The sequence below is a fragment of the Trametes versicolor genome (assembly GCF_000271585.1).
Source record: "Trametes versicolor FP-101664 SS1 unplaced genomic scaffold TRAVEscaffold_4, whole genome shotgun sequence".
Classification (NCBI taxonomy): Eukaryota; Fungi; Basidiomycota; class Agaricomycetes; order Polyporales; family Polyporaceae; genus Trametes; species Trametes versicolor.
Genome location: NW_007360324.1, coordinates 3301711 through 3315061, shown reverse-complemented (window position 1 = coordinate 3315061; position 13351 = coordinate 3301711). Strand labels below are relative to the sequence as shown.

The 13351-nt window shown below is 61.5% G+C and overlaps 6 protein-coding genes across 6 annotated transcripts; 1 reads left to right on the top strand and 5 right to left on the bottom strand.

Annotated features, from left to right (window-relative positions):
- Positions 1-42: 42 nt before the first annotated feature.
- TRAVEDRAFT_46348 (uncharacterized protein) lies at positions 43-292 on the bottom strand (the record flags this gene model as incomplete). The annotated part of the gene is made up of 1 exon (XM_008038235.1): positions 43-292. A coding segment is annotated over one exon (250 nt), but the record flags the coding sequence as incomplete, so codon positions are not given.
- A 1146-nt stretch (positions 293-1438) lies between these two features.
- On the bottom strand, positions 1439-3668 carry TRAVEDRAFT_28414 (FAD/NAD-P-binding domain-containing protein). The gene is made up of 4 exons (XM_008037976.1): positions 3383-3668; positions 2646-3334; positions 1635-2595; positions 1439-1583 (listed from the first exon to the last, which is right to left on the bottom strand). The coding sequence occupies exons 1-4, from the start codon at positions 3624-3626 to the stop codon at positions 1573-1575; spliced, it is 1905 nt and encodes a 634-aa protein (XP_008036167.1). The 5' UTR covers positions 3627-3668; the 3' UTR covers positions 1439-1572.
- A 308-nt stretch (positions 3669-3976) lies between these two features.
- Positions 3977-6586, top strand: TRAVEDRAFT_19583 (MFS general substrate transporter; the record flags this gene model as incomplete). The annotated part of the gene is made up of 11 exons (XM_008037855.1): positions 3977-4142; positions 4198-4296; positions 4345-4490; positions 4543-4609; positions 4663-4777; positions 4834-4977; positions 5027-5108; positions 5159-5175; positions 5226-5570; positions 5622-5709; positions 5765-6586. The coding sequence occupies 11 exons, from the start codon at positions 3977-3979 to the stop codon at positions 6584-6586; spliced, it is 2091 nt and encodes a 696-aa protein (XP_008036046.1).
- A 169-nt stretch (positions 6587-6755) lies between these two features.
- On the bottom strand, positions 6756-8419 carry TRAVEDRAFT_46345 (DUF1688-domain-containing protein; the record flags this gene model as incomplete). Its single annotated transcript, XM_008038234.1, has 7 exons — positions 6756-6933; positions 6989-7136; positions 7191-7502; positions 7566-7739; positions 7793-8084; positions 8151-8177; positions 8240-8419. The coding sequence occupies 7 exons, from the start codon at positions 8417-8419 to the stop codon at positions 6756-6758; spliced, it is 1311 nt and encodes a 436-aa protein (XP_008036425.1).
- A 741-nt stretch (positions 8420-9160) lies between these two features.
- Positions 9161-11566, bottom strand: TRAVEDRAFT_71250 (uncharacterized protein; the record flags this gene model as incomplete). Its single annotated transcript, XM_008038955.1, has 5 exons — positions 9161-9587; positions 9647-10757; positions 10909-11397; positions 11446-11503; positions 11554-11566. The coding sequence occupies 5 exons, from the start codon at positions 11564-11566 to the stop codon at positions 9573-9575; spliced, it is 1686 nt and encodes a 561-aa protein (XP_008037146.1). The 3' UTR covers positions 9161-9572.
- A 271-nt stretch (positions 11567-11837) lies between these two features.
- TRAVEDRAFT_71249 (Brix-domain-containing protein) lies at positions 11838-13164 on the bottom strand (the record flags this gene model as incomplete). Its single annotated transcript, XM_008038954.1, has 4 exons — positions 11838-12622; positions 12675-12911; positions 12966-13098; positions 13151-13164. The coding sequence occupies 4 exons, from the start codon at positions 13162-13164 to the stop codon at positions 11933-11935; spliced, it is 1074 nt and encodes a 357-aa protein (XP_008037145.1). The 3' UTR covers positions 11838-11932.
- Positions 13165-13351: the final 187 nt, after the last annotated feature.

Genomic DNA, 13351 nt, shown 5'->3' with positions numbered 1-13351 from the left:
AGATCTCCATCGGGTCGCGGGATTGCATGTGTGCCAACTGACCGTCGTCAACACTCATCACCAGCTCCGCCCTCGCCTCCGCCATCTTCTGCGTGGACCTCTTCTGTTTCTTCTTCTCGTACTCTTCTTCGACCACATCGACACCTCGGCCCATCGTCTCAACGGTGATCTCCATAACCCCATCCCACAGCTTCTTGCGGATCAGGTGAGCCTCCATCCGCATCGTCCATTCGGGATAGTTGACGTCATTGAGCTTCGCGAAGCTCGAGTGGTTGCTGGTGTGCTCGGTCATCGTGGGAAGGGAATCGGGAGGGATCGTCGCGTAGCTTGTCGTCGAATAGTTTCGTCGTGATAAGACCCAGCACGGGAGCTGTCTCGTAGCCCGAGCAGTGAATGTCGCGAAGCGTAGGCGTGAACAGAGGGCTATACAGCGCATTTGTGTTGGAGCAAGGGGTCGTCGAGTCGTTCCGGGGAGTAGGGAGCCCGCGTCGCAAACGCGCGGGGACTTCAATAGCGCTCGGGAGTGTCTATGTACTCTACGATAATCATGTAATCGATGAGCACGGCGCGCGCACCGGCTTGAAACCGCCGCTGACCCGCCCTCCCAAAACACATGTTCCAACACACAGGACATAGGTTAAGTGACGGACAGGGGGCCGGGAGCTCGCGACGTGTGTACATCCACATCCACAGCTCACGCAGCGCCGTCCCCGAGGTAATGATCCTTGACGACGAGCCACAGCGACTCGCCGTGGTCGCGCCAGTTTGTGCGCACACGCCGGTTCGGATTCGCGTCCCCCTTCTTGAAAAAGCGCACCATCCCGCCCTTGGGTGCTCCGGGTGCAACGAAATCGGCCGGGAGGGCGTTCGCCGCGAACTTTGCGGCCGCGAGTTTGCTCACGCCGGAGAGCGCGTAGAACGTCTTGGGCGAGCACTGGATGGCCTCGTGCGGGAGCGTCTCCATGTCCTTGTCGGTGAGCCCAAAGGACTTCTTCGCGTCGCTCTTGTATATCCCCTGCGAGTGCGAAGACGGCACATTCGGCCAAGCGTCGGACACAAACAGCGATGGACACGTACGGCAGTACCGGCGGGCCAGCTGAAGTGGCTCGGCCCATTCCAGGGCTTCGGGAGGGTCTTCTCCCATTCATCCTTTGCATCCTTGATCTGCTTGCGCGCGATGCGCTTCGCGTCGACTTCCATCTTCTCGAGCTCGGACATCTCAGAGCGCTTCTTCGCGGGTTTGCGCGCGGGCTTCGCGGGCTCTGCGTAAGCGCAGTGAACGCGGCGGCGGTAAGAAGGAGGCATGGGTGCAGCGTGTGTGTGGTCGCGTGGCGGACGTGTGCGTGAGGAGGTAAGAGGCGTGAGCAAGAGGTCGTGGCGGCAACACCCGTATACATGAAATTTGGCGCTGTTTGTTCGCAGCCACAGTTAAACATTAGGCCACCAAGATTCACTCCGATAGCATTGTCTGACCCAAGCCCGCCACCGTCAACTACATCTTCAGATTGATGTTGTATGCTACAAGGATACTAAAGCGACGGAATTATCACCGTTGTTGTATGAGACAGCGCGCTATGTGACCGCTGCATGCGATGTTAGCTAATCACCACACAGACAGACGTGGAAGCACTCACTATACTTCGGGCCTCCGCCGCCCTCGGGCACGGTCCATGTGATGTCCTGCGTCGGCACCTTGACGTCGCAGAACTTGCAGTGGATGCAGTTCTGCGAGTTGATCACGAGCCGCTTCCCGCCCCAGCCTGCCTGCTCCGCGACCTCCGTCGTCTCCGCCTCCGCGCCGTCCGCGTCGACATACTCGTACACCTGCGCCGGGCACCCGCGACCCAGCAGCCCCGCGTACTCCTCGACGTTCGCGTGCACGTGGGCGCGCCGGACGGACGCGTCCTCGGTCCAGCGCTCCGTCGCGAGGCCCTTCTCAGGCTCTGAGCCTTCGACGCCCGCGTCCTCGCCGCCGCTTTGGGGAAGGTACCGACGCACGCGGAGGTGCACGGGCTGGTCCTCTGCGTGGTTGGTCCCGGTGAGCGCGACACTCGTGAGGAGGTCGGTCGAAAGCGGGGGTTGGAACGGCGGGTACTCGATGGGCTTGCATTCGGAAGCGCGCTTGGTGTGTGCGGCGTCGGAAAGCTGGAGTTTGTTCCGGAACGTCCACGGCGTGCGGCCGCGCAAAAGGAGCGTGTCGATGCCCGAGTAGACGACGCCGCCGAGGATGCCGAGCGAGGTGTTAAACGAGGGCCGCACATTGCGGACCTCGTACAGGTCGTCGTGCACCCAGCTCTTGTGCAGAGACGTCTCGTACGCGCTCATGTCCGCGGGCTCGTCTTCGGATGTCGCGTCGGATGCGACAACGTCGAACGCGGCTTCAGCGGCGAGCATCCCGCTCTTCATCGCGTTGTGCGTGCCCTTGATCTTTGCGACGTTCACGAAGCCGGCGGAGCAGCCGATGAGCGCGCCGCCGGGGAAGTTGAGCTTGGGCACGGATTGGAGGCCACCCTCGTTAAGAACGCGCGCGCCGTATGCTATTCGCGTCGACTCGCCTGAAAGCAGGTCGCGGAAGTACGGGTGGTGTTTCATACGCTGCAGGGGCATCAGTACGCATGCATGTTAAGAAAAAGAAACGAGCGCACTTGTAGTTCGCGGTACGGGCTAAGGTACGGATTTGGGTAGTCGAGGCCTACGACCAGGCCGAGCGTAACCAGTCCGTCCGCCATGTGGTATGCCCACCCGCCACCGTACGTGTGCAGGTCGAGTGGCCAGCCCATAGAATGCACAACCTTCCCGGGTTCGTGCTTGCTCGGATCCACGCGCCACACTTCCTTGATTCCGAGACCGTACGTCTGGGGATCCCGGCCCTCACGGAGCTTGAAGCGGCGAATGGCCTCCTTCGACAGTGAGCCGTGCGCGCCCTCAGCAAGGAGAGTGACGCGGGATCGGAACTCCATACCCGGTTCGAACGCGTCCTTCATCCGCCCTTGCCGGTCGAGCCCGACTTCGTTCGTGCGCACCCCGAGGATGGCCTTGCCGTCTGCGCTGTACACGAGACCGGCGCCGGCGAAGCCCGGGTAGACCTCCACACCCATCTCCTCCGCAATAGAGCCGAGCCACGCCGTGACACGAGAGAGGGAGACGACGTAGGTGCCCATCTTCGCCATTTGCGGGGGCTGGGGGATGCGGAAGGAGCGGTTCTTGGTGAAGAGGCGCATCTGGGTGGACGTCGTAGGTTGGGAGAGTGGGTGGTCTGGCCGTTCCTTCCAGTCGGGAAGGAGCTCATTGAGCGCGCGGGGCTCAATGACTGCGCCGGAGAGAATGTGCGAGCCTGTAGGAGGTAAGCGGACGCATGCGCAGGAGAGGGATATGGACGCACCGACTTCAGCGCCCTTCTCGAGGACAACAACGCGGATTTCGCGACCCTTCTCCTGTTCGAGCTGCTTCAGTCGGATGGCGGCGCTGAGGCCTGCGGGACCAGCGCCGACGATGCAGACGTCGACCTCATCGCTTGGCCGGTCGACATTACTCGGGTCGAAAAGTTCTCGTTTCCGAGACGTAGAGGCATGTAGTGAGCGCGCGAGCTTGAGCGGAGCAGAGCGGGCTCGACAGCGAGATAGCATGCCTAGAGGTCGACTCCGAGTCAGTGGCGGTCGAGAAAGAAAGCGAGGAGAGCGGGGAGAGCAATGGGCAGGATGCCATTCGCTGCCGCTCTTCTATCCTCCCGACCCCGGCGCACGTGGTTTTACCCCGCAGTGTCCGAGGGCCAGTATGTGAGACCCCAGAGACGTTTGCCGTCATCGTGGGCAGGGCCGGGCGGACCGCGACGCGCAGTGACTGGCACGCAACGCGCGCGACTGAGAGCGATGACCACCACACGAACCTCGTCCACCACTCCCTCTCCGCTCCCTCTCGCTTCGATTAACGACATAGACCACGACATACAGCGCGCGCAGACTTAGTTGATGCCCGCATGACTGGCTTCTCATCCATCCCGCTCGCGGAGGAGGGGGGCGAGCGCGAGGGTGCGCACCTCGCCGGGGTCGCGAAGATCCTGGGACCTCGGTGGGCGCAGCTGCCCGCGATTACGATCGGGCTGCTCGGTGTGCAGGTCTTCTGGTCGGTCGAGATGTCCTACGGTCCGTCTACAACCCTCTCTCCGCTCGTCCGACTGACCATGGATATATTCTGCAGGCACGCCGTACCTGCTCTCCCTCGGCCTATCGAAGGCCGCCGTCTCTCTTGTCTTCCTCGCGGGTCCCATCTCCGGCCTCGTCGTGCAGCCACTAATCGGTGAGTGTCTCCTGCGGGATCTTTGCGAGCATACTGACCGCTATGTAGGCGTCCTCGCCGACAACTCCAAGTCTCGCTTTGGCCGCCGGAGACCGTACATGGTCGTCGGTACCGTATTGTGTACGGCTGCCATGCTCCTTCTGGGCTTCACCCGTCCAGTTGCCTCCATATTCCTCCCCAATCCATCAAGCGCAGTACGTCTCTCAACTACGCTCACTATCACGCCACCTAACGCGCTTGTTGCAGAACGATATCCTCACCATATGGTTAGCGATCCTCGCCCTATTTACCATCGACTTCTCTATCAACGCTGGTGCGCCTCTTGTACCACTGTGCTCGTTAGCCTCACTAATTTGCCACATATAGTCCAAGCAGTTGACCGCGCCCTCATCGTGGACACCCTCCCCTCATCCGACCAGGCAGACGCCAACGCCTGGGCCGCACGCATGCTCGGCGTCGGTAGCGTTGCCGGCTACTTCATGTTCGTGCACTTTATTCCCTGCTCCTCCCGTGCGCTGCGTGCTGACTGCCTTGCAGTGGCAACATCGACATGACCGCTGTATTTCCCTTCCTCGGCGACACCGAACTCGAAGTCCTTGCCGTTGTCGGCTCTTTCCTACTACTCGCCGCCCACGGCATCACAGCGTTCTGCACAAAAGAAAAGGTCGTCGTTGCTACGAAGTATGTCTGCGCGCTCCGTTCCCATCATTCTCTTACTCATACACCCTAGAGGCGCGAAGAAGAGCTTTTCCAAGGAGCTCCGAGATATCTGGGATAACGCGCGCACGCTGCCCCCAGTGATCAGACAAATAGTACGTCTAGCCGCCACTGCGCTACATATCGTCTAACGCTCCACATGCAGTGCATGATCCAATTCTTGTAAGCCCGTCCTCCGAAATCCGCCCGCTCACTTCGTTGACCATACATAGCTCCTGGATCGGATGGTTTCCCGTCCTCTTCTACACGAGTGCCTTCATCGGCGACCTCCACAAGCGCGCTTCCCCGCTCCCCGATGACGACCCTACACTTAACGCGGAGGCGACGCGACTCGGGACGCGTGCGCTCTTCTACTCCGCGCTTCTCAGTCTCACCGCGAATATTCTCCTCCCGTTCGTCGTCGCCGAGTCCGCGCGCAGTCGCCGCCTACTCGAGCGCAAGCTCGTTCAGGCGCACAAGAGCACATGGGTGCGCATGTATGAACGTATCAAGGTGGGGCTACCCACGATGTGGGCGGCGGGACATCTGTTGTTTGCTGTATGCATGTTTGCGACATTGTGAGTGCCCGGTAGGTTACGCCATTTAGCAGATATTCACTCATGGTATAGCTTTTACTCGACTGTGGCCGGCGCGACGTTCTTTACCACGCTCACTGGTTTCTCATGGTCTATCACACAATGGGCTCCGTTCTCCCTCGTACGTGCACACGCTGAGAGCATAGAAATCAGCCTTCATACTAACACCTGCCTAGCTCGCCGAGGCGATCCTCACTGAGGATGGGCCCGGGAACGAGGACGCAGGCTCCATTGTGCTCGAGGACACCCGCACGCGCCAGCGGTCCGGGGACTTCGCGCTCGCCGTAGACGACGGCGAGCGACAATACCTCGTGGGCTCCGACGACGAAGACCAAGACGGTGCCGTGATGCATACAGCGCGCGAAGAGGACGTCCAGTCGTTCTCATCAGACGCGTCGATGGAGGAGGAGCGACCGGCACGGAGCAGGTCGACCTCGGTGGATCGCGAGCGCGAGCGGGCGCGCCATCCGCTCCGCAACCTCGGCGCGCGGACGAGCCATTTGAACGTGCACTCGCTTGCCGACGAACAAGATATGGATGGGGAGGCGGACGGTGCAAAGCCGCGGAGCGGACTTGCTGCCAAGGCGGGGATCATCATCGTGAGCATCTCATTGTCAGGATATACCCACTCAGACGCTAAGCATGAAATACGGCAGGGCATCCATAATATCTTCGTGGTCATTCCGCAGTTTATCATGACCGGCGTCGCCTCGGTGGTGTTCTTCTTCCTCGACCCATCCAAGGCAGCAATCGGCGCCGCAGAGGTCCAGGAGCCATTAGAGCCTCTCGTCTCCCCAGACGTCATTGAGCGTGCGGAAGCACTCGCAAGCGACGGCGGCCCCAACTCGTATGCGGTGATATACCGGTGGGTACCCTCTATGGCGAACTGTCTATGTCGGGAGCTAATGGTGGTGTCTCTTGATAGGTTCGGAGGACTCTCTGCCGCGGTCGCGTTCGTACTGACGTTGCGACTGGCTCGCGAGCTCCGACATCATTAGGTGCGGTCCCGCCGTTTGTCCTACATACATACCATCTCGCTCTGGATATCATACTCTACCGGACCTTCCTATGTACTAATCGCTTCGCTTTCATACTGGTATCCAATACATCTTGTTATTATCTGTACACCGTCCACTTCATCCTCCTCGCGACGTCTTTTTGTCTCGTTCAGAACACGGTGCCGTCGCTGTCGCTTTCGATTGGCGGGCCACCCGTCGCAGGCCGCTTCGCCTTCGCGATCTCGCGGCCACCCTGCCACGTCGCGCTCTCGAGCACCTGCGCGAGGCTGAGCTGCTCACGCGTAAGTCCTCCGAGCTGTTTCCGGATCTCGTCCGCGATCCTGTCCCTATGGTCCATCCGTCAATCAGCGGACTCTTCACGCGCGTGAAATAGGGACTTACAGCTCGATGACGGTCATCGCGCGCCACTCGATGATGGCGGGGTGCGACGGCGGCAACTTCGGGATGCCAGTGCTGGCGTCGGGGAAGAAGGACGCCTCGATCGCGCCAGGACGCAGCGATAGCACACCGAGGTCGAGCAACAAGCCGCCTGCACACAATAGTCAGCGTTCGTACTGCACCGTCGCAGATACAGAGGGCGTACCATTCCTGTACTCGGGCAGCCCGACCATATGCTCGAGCCCCTCAAACTTCCACCCAAGCACCTCCTTGATCGGCACGACCAGACTATACGTAAGCCATCCCGTCAGCTTATGGAACGGCACGAGGTCGTCGCCCTCCGGTGCCCCGGGAGCTGCGTGTTTCTTCAGCGCCGCGCACGGCCAGACGTCACCGAGGGAGACTCCGCCGAGCGTCGAGCGCGTCGCGGGCCAGATGGGCGCGAGCCCGTCGATGAGCGCGGTCCACAGCGCGAATATGTGCACCGTCTTGTCGACCGCACCCGTCTCCAGGAAGTCTATACATAATGGGTCGGTCAGACGTAGCGCGCGGGGGAGCAGGCGACGGAGCGAAAGCGCACCGATGAGGTTTCCCGGGCGCGCGGACGCGCCGAAGTAGGTCGCATTCGCCTTGAGTGCCTTTCCGAGGTTCACGAGCAGCGACGTGCGTCCCTCGAGGCCCACGAGCGGGTTCGCCTCCGACACCTGCATCGCCGCCGCGACCTTCGCCGGAGTGATCTTCTCCAACGCCTCCGCTATGCACACCCCCTTGTCAGCACACATCCCCAGCACACAACAAAACACCCACCATCGACGCGGTGCGGCTGCCCCTCGACCGCCGAAAAGAACCCCTGCTCGAACATCACAAAGCTGGCAACGCCCAGCCCCTCCGAGCGCCCAAACGCCGCGCCCCCCTCCGTATACTTCCACGCCGCGCCCGCGCCCGCGTCGAGCAGGACGGACACGAGGAAGAGGTCGACGAGGCGGCGCGTCACCTCCCTGTCGTCTGGCGGGTTCGCGCCCGCGCGCCATTGCGCGATGAGCGGGCGCACGCGCGGGCGGCCCGCGTCGAGGTGCTGCCAGCGGCCGTGTGGGGGGATCTATGGCGGGGCAGAGGGGGACGGTGAGAGACGTCGCGCAAGACTGCGCGGGGCGGGAGTACCTACCGAGGTGAAGTTGGTCCCGAAATCGCGCTATGCTCCGTGCATCCCAGATCAGCTACGAGCCTGCCTAGAGAGTACATATCTGCGCGCACCTTGATGATGTTGACGCAGAACGCAGCCGCGTCGCTCTCCTTCTCCGGATGGTACTCAAAGTACTCCAGTTCGCCCTTCTGCGCAAGTGCGTGCACGCGCCCGCACCGCTCGCGGATGGCGGGGAGCGTGCGGAGGTACGCAGCGGTCTGCGCGGGCGAGTCGAATGCGATCGGGTTCATCGTCGCTGTCTGTGTCGTGTCGTAGTCGCTGATCGTCGCGTGTTTATATACCTCGAGCTGGTCGTGGTCTAGGGTACCGTGAAAAAGTCCCGGGACTTTTTAACTAACAGTTAATAACTGATGGCCTTCCTGGGCCCTTCTTAACCAGGGTTATTAACCGTTTTTAACAGATTGTTAACAACCGACAAAAACCGTGAAAAGCGGCTCACAACGAAGGTTTTTAACCCGCGAGGAGCACACCGAACAGTTCGGTGAGACGGATGAGGCTCTCAATGATTCCGATTCCACATCAAGCCACTTCCCGTCGAAGGAGAGCTTGTCGATAACCCACGTCCCCTTCATGAATGGCGCTCGCGACGGATGAGTCTACTCAGCCGTGTTGTCCTCGGCGCCGTTAAGTCATGAAAGCATTTGACCACTCCGACAGACTGTCCCAACCTTCCGCAAAGGCGTGTATACACCAAGGTTTATTAAGGCTTTTTAACAGGCCTCTTCATTCCCGTCCCTTTTTAACAGTTATTAACATGTTATTAACACGGTTAATAAACAGCTGTTAAAAAGGGAACACTTCTTCACGGTACCCTATCGTGGTCGTCGGTGGAGAGGAAGCGATAGGGTTATCCTGCGCACGCACGGCGCATGGACGCCACACCTCCGCCACATCCATCCCGGGCTCCGGCCCCGGCTGCCCGCCGCTCGGTACGATCGGTATCTCGACTCTACCACTCAAACACTCGAGAGAAATTCATGATACAGCAAGGAAGTAAACATACAGCATAGACACAACACGCCCAGACTCGCACACCGCACGGCGGAAACAAAATTGCATCAAAGTCCCGCCCGCGGACGCCAGCCCGCGCAGCTGCTCGCACACACCAGCGGCGCCCCCGGACAACTAACTAACGAAAAGGGGTAAACTATCGGCGGCGAAGTGTTCGCGAAGAGGCGCATAAATAGCAGTAAAGACATAAACACAGAAGGGGGAAGCGCGATCGAGTCAACGACAGGACGCGGGCGGCGTACAGCTACACGTAACACAGCACAGCGGCACAGAGTCTCTCTTGTCGGCGAGCCGGCCTCCGCAAGAGTCGTTACGTCGCACTACACGCCGCCCACAGCGACAGCAACAACAGCAGCAAGCGGGACGAGTTCATCACTCGTTGGCGACCTGCACGCGACATCCGTCAGTCAACGCATCACACCTGTCGATCCACGCCAAGTACGCACCTTGAGCACACGCCGCGGCTCGTACCCATAGTCATCATCGTCCTGGATACTCATCCGCCCGGTGTCATCGTGGTCGTGGCCCTCCGAGCTCGCCGGCGGCGACGCGAAGTTTCCGCTCAGCAACCTCCCGGGACCCGGCGACGGCACGCGCGGCTCGATCTGCTGGCCACCCGCGGGAGGGGACGGGCTCGGCTGGTGCGCCGGCTCGTCCACATACCCGCCATACGGGTCCACGACGGACGTCGGGCGTGGCGGGCTGGGGGCGGGCGCGGGGTATGCCTGTGGCGGGGCATACGCTCCCGGTTGCTGCTGCGCGTACGGGTTGTAGCCCTGCGTGTTCTGAGGTTGCGCATACGGGTTGTACTCCGGCTGCCCGTACCCGCCCTGGCCCGAGTACGGCGAGCTGTACGCGCTGTGCTCCGAGGGCGACGTGGCTGCGGACGGCCCGAGGCTCGGGTTGCGCGCCAGGTTCTGCTGCTGCTGTTGTCCGCCGTACGGTTGCTGGGAGGCGGCGTAGCCGGCTGAGGCGCCAGCAGCGAGGCCCGCTGCGTCGAGGAGGTCCATCTCGGTCCCACCGCGCTGGGCGCCGTACATGTTCTGCTGGCCGTATGTCGGGTGTTCGTACGGGTTCGAGCCGGGCGGGGGTCCTGCGAAAGCGTTGTAGGGCGTGGACGCGTTCGGGCCCAGGCTACGCGCGCGGTTCACGCCCGCCGCACCGATGCCCGCCGCTCCACCCGTTGCCACTGCGCCCGCGGCGTAGTCGTAAGGCTGGAGCTCTGCCATGTTGTAGCTCTCCGCGTTCGATAGCGGAGGTTGAGCGTACGTGCCGTGCGTGGTGTCCGAGTAGCCGGTGGTGAGAGAGCGGAGGTCGCCTCCACCTGTACCAGGGCTACCGCCCTTACCGCCGCCAAGGCGGTCATCGGGGTAGTAGTCGTCGTCAGTGAAGGCGGGAGCGTGGGCAGCCTCAGCCGCAGCCTCTGCGATCTCGCGGTCGAGGCGCTTGGCGCGACGGCGGCGGAGGGCATTGGTGACGACGGCGACAATAATAACAACGACCGCGAGGCCGACGACGGTGAACACGCCGGCGACGGCGCCAGTGTTTTGGAAGAAGCTGCGAAGCAGGTCAGCTCGGGCACGTGAGAGATGGCGGGATGCCGGCCGCTATAGAGCGTGATACGGCTGATGGCGCACAACACGCGGCATGCGTCCGGAACGCACGCGTGCAGACAGCAAGAAGGGGGAGGAAGCAGTTGTGGACTCACGATTTCGATGTGTGTGAACCGGACGCCGCGGCGGAGGAGCTCACGGTGGGTGTCGCGAAGACGACCGAGGTATGAGTGACGACCTGTCCTCCGGCATCGGTGCTGGTGGCAAAGACGGTAGAGCCAGCAGCTGAGGCAGTGGCGGAGGTGGAGGTACCAGTCGCGGACGTGCTGGTCGAGGTAGCGGTGGATGAGGTCGCGGTGTTGGAGACGCTCGCAGTGTTAGTGTCAGTCGCGGTGTTCGTGTTCGTCACAGTGTCGGTGTTGGTCGCGGTATTAGTGTCGGTCGCGGTGTTGGTCGCGGTGTTTGTGTTCGTGTCGGTGTTTGTGGCGGTATTGGTGTTTGTGTCGGTATTAGTGGTGGTATCGGTGGAGGTGTCAGTGGCGGTAGCGGACGGGGTGGTGACCGTGGCGGATGCCGTATCGGTAGGGGTTGTGTTCGTAGTCGTGGCGTCGGCTCCAGTAGAGGAGCTAGTGGGATCGGCAGCGCTTTAAGAAGGTGAGCGTCCGCAGGGGGATGAGGAGATGGAGACTTACGCCACGGTCACGGTGGACACCGCATGGGGGAAGCCCAGGAAATCGGTGGAGAAGACGGCTACGGGAGACGGTAAGCATAGACCAACGAGAGAGCAGAGCGGACCTAACTGGAGAGGGACATGATGAGGAGAAAGAAAAGGGAAAAGTCTCAAGAGGACAAGGAAAAGGCGGGGAAAGGAGCGTGAGGCGGTCCCTCAGAGGAGCGGACCAGTGCCAGACGAGGCTGGAGGCGGTGTCGAGCCCAACGACTCGGAGGTGGCCGACGTCGAGGTGAGTTGGCGTGGGGGACAGATGAAGTCGGCGACGACAGCAAGCTCGGCGCGGGACAAGCAGAGCAGGGCAGATCGAGGAGGACGATGAAGGAACGAAAAGAACAAGTCCCCATTGCTCCCATAACAGTTACGTAAGCACAACCCGGACATCTGACCCCCGCCCTCCGGCCTCCCTCCCCGCACCCGGCGCCGACCCCTCTGCACTCGGCGCCGGCCTACTCTGCCCGTCGCCGTTTCCGCCGCTCGCCGCCCGACTCCTCCGGCCCGCTCTCCCCGCTGCCGCCCTCGTCGACGCCCATGTCCTCGCCGGCATCTACATCGACCAGCATATCGTCCCGCGACGCCTTCAGGCCCTTCATCTTCCGCGTCTGCAGCTTGTCCAGGTTCTGCTTCCCGACGTGAATCCTCCCGCGCAGGTCGCCCAGCTCGTCCACCTCCAGGTTCTTCCGCTTCTTCCCCAGGCCCTTCTCCACGTCCTGCTTGCGCACCTTCGGCCGCCGCAGCGCCTGCTTCAGCAGCTCCGCGTCCGCCTCTTGGTGTCTCCGCATGGTGAGGTCGACGAACGGCCCCATCGGCGTCAGCTCGACGCGCGGTACGCGAGTCCCTGACGCGAGCAGCCGGATTGTGTAGGCACGGATGTGTACTTTTGGTAGAACCTCCGCCGGCGCGGGATCTGTCGAGGTCGACGCCTGCAGGGTCGTGGTCGCAGCGTTCAAGGAGGGAGGTGTGGGTCCGAGGGAGATACTGATGACGTGCTCGATGCCCGCAAGGCATATCGAGTCGATCACCTCGCCGTTGAAAAAGTCAATGAGCATCGACTTGAGCTGCACAAAGCGCGGATGACTGTCGAACAGCTCCGACGCAAAGTGTAGGAGCGGCTTGTGTCCGGGGGTCGCTTTCCGTGTCTGTCTTTATTCGTTGGCATGCAATTACAGAAAGAGTGAGCGGGCGACGCACCTTGAACTCGACCATGCTCTTAAACGAGTCCACACCGACTTCGCACATGTCAAGCACGCGGTAGTCGAACATGCGGACAAACGTGAGCCCGTCCGGCCGTTTCTTCGTGCTCTGTCCGAGGACGAACATACTTGCGTCGTTCTTCTGCGCCCAGAACTCGAGCGAGGACGCATCCTCGAACGGCCGGACGGTGTTTTTCTTGGAGAAGGAGATCGCATTCGGCCTCTTCAATGCCATCTACAACAAACAGCGGTCAGAAAGCGTACACAGGGGGGGATGGAATGCACGTACGAGCTCCTTCATGACACCGCCAGCCTTCTCTCCCGGGTGTGTGCCCTTCACGAAGATAGCCGTGCGCGGGTCCTCGACCTCCTTCGACTCCCGCGCCTGCATAACCCGCTTCGACCGCGCATTCTTCGGTTTTCTGCGCCGCCAAGTGTCAGAAGCATTCAGCCAGACGGCACGTGTATACTCACACTGTGCGCAACATGATGAGGGCCGCGGAGGACTAGATCGAAATTTTGGATGAGGAGGAGCAGAACAGGTCTGCAGACGCCCGTCGATCGCGCTCTTCACGGGCGCCTCTCTCCACGCATTCCGCCCGGATCGGCTTTCGCTCTCTTGCACCCTCCGCTCATCTCCTCCCTCCCTCTACTCGTTCTGGTAGCATATACTGA

Coding starts and splice junctions, on each gene's coding strand:
- TRAVEDRAFT_28414 (XM_008037976.1), bottom strand. CDS start 3,626: ATGCTATCTCGCTGTCGAGCCCGCTCTGCTCCGCTCAAGCTCGCGCGC. Junction 3,335..3,382: donor CGAGAAGGGCGCTGAAGTCG/GTGCGTCCATAT, acceptor TACCTCCTACAG/GCTCGCACATTCTCTCCGGC. Junction 2,596..2,645: donor GCCCGTACCGCGAACTACAA/GTGCGCTCGTTT, acceptor ATGCCCCTGCAG/CGTATGAAACACCACCCGTA.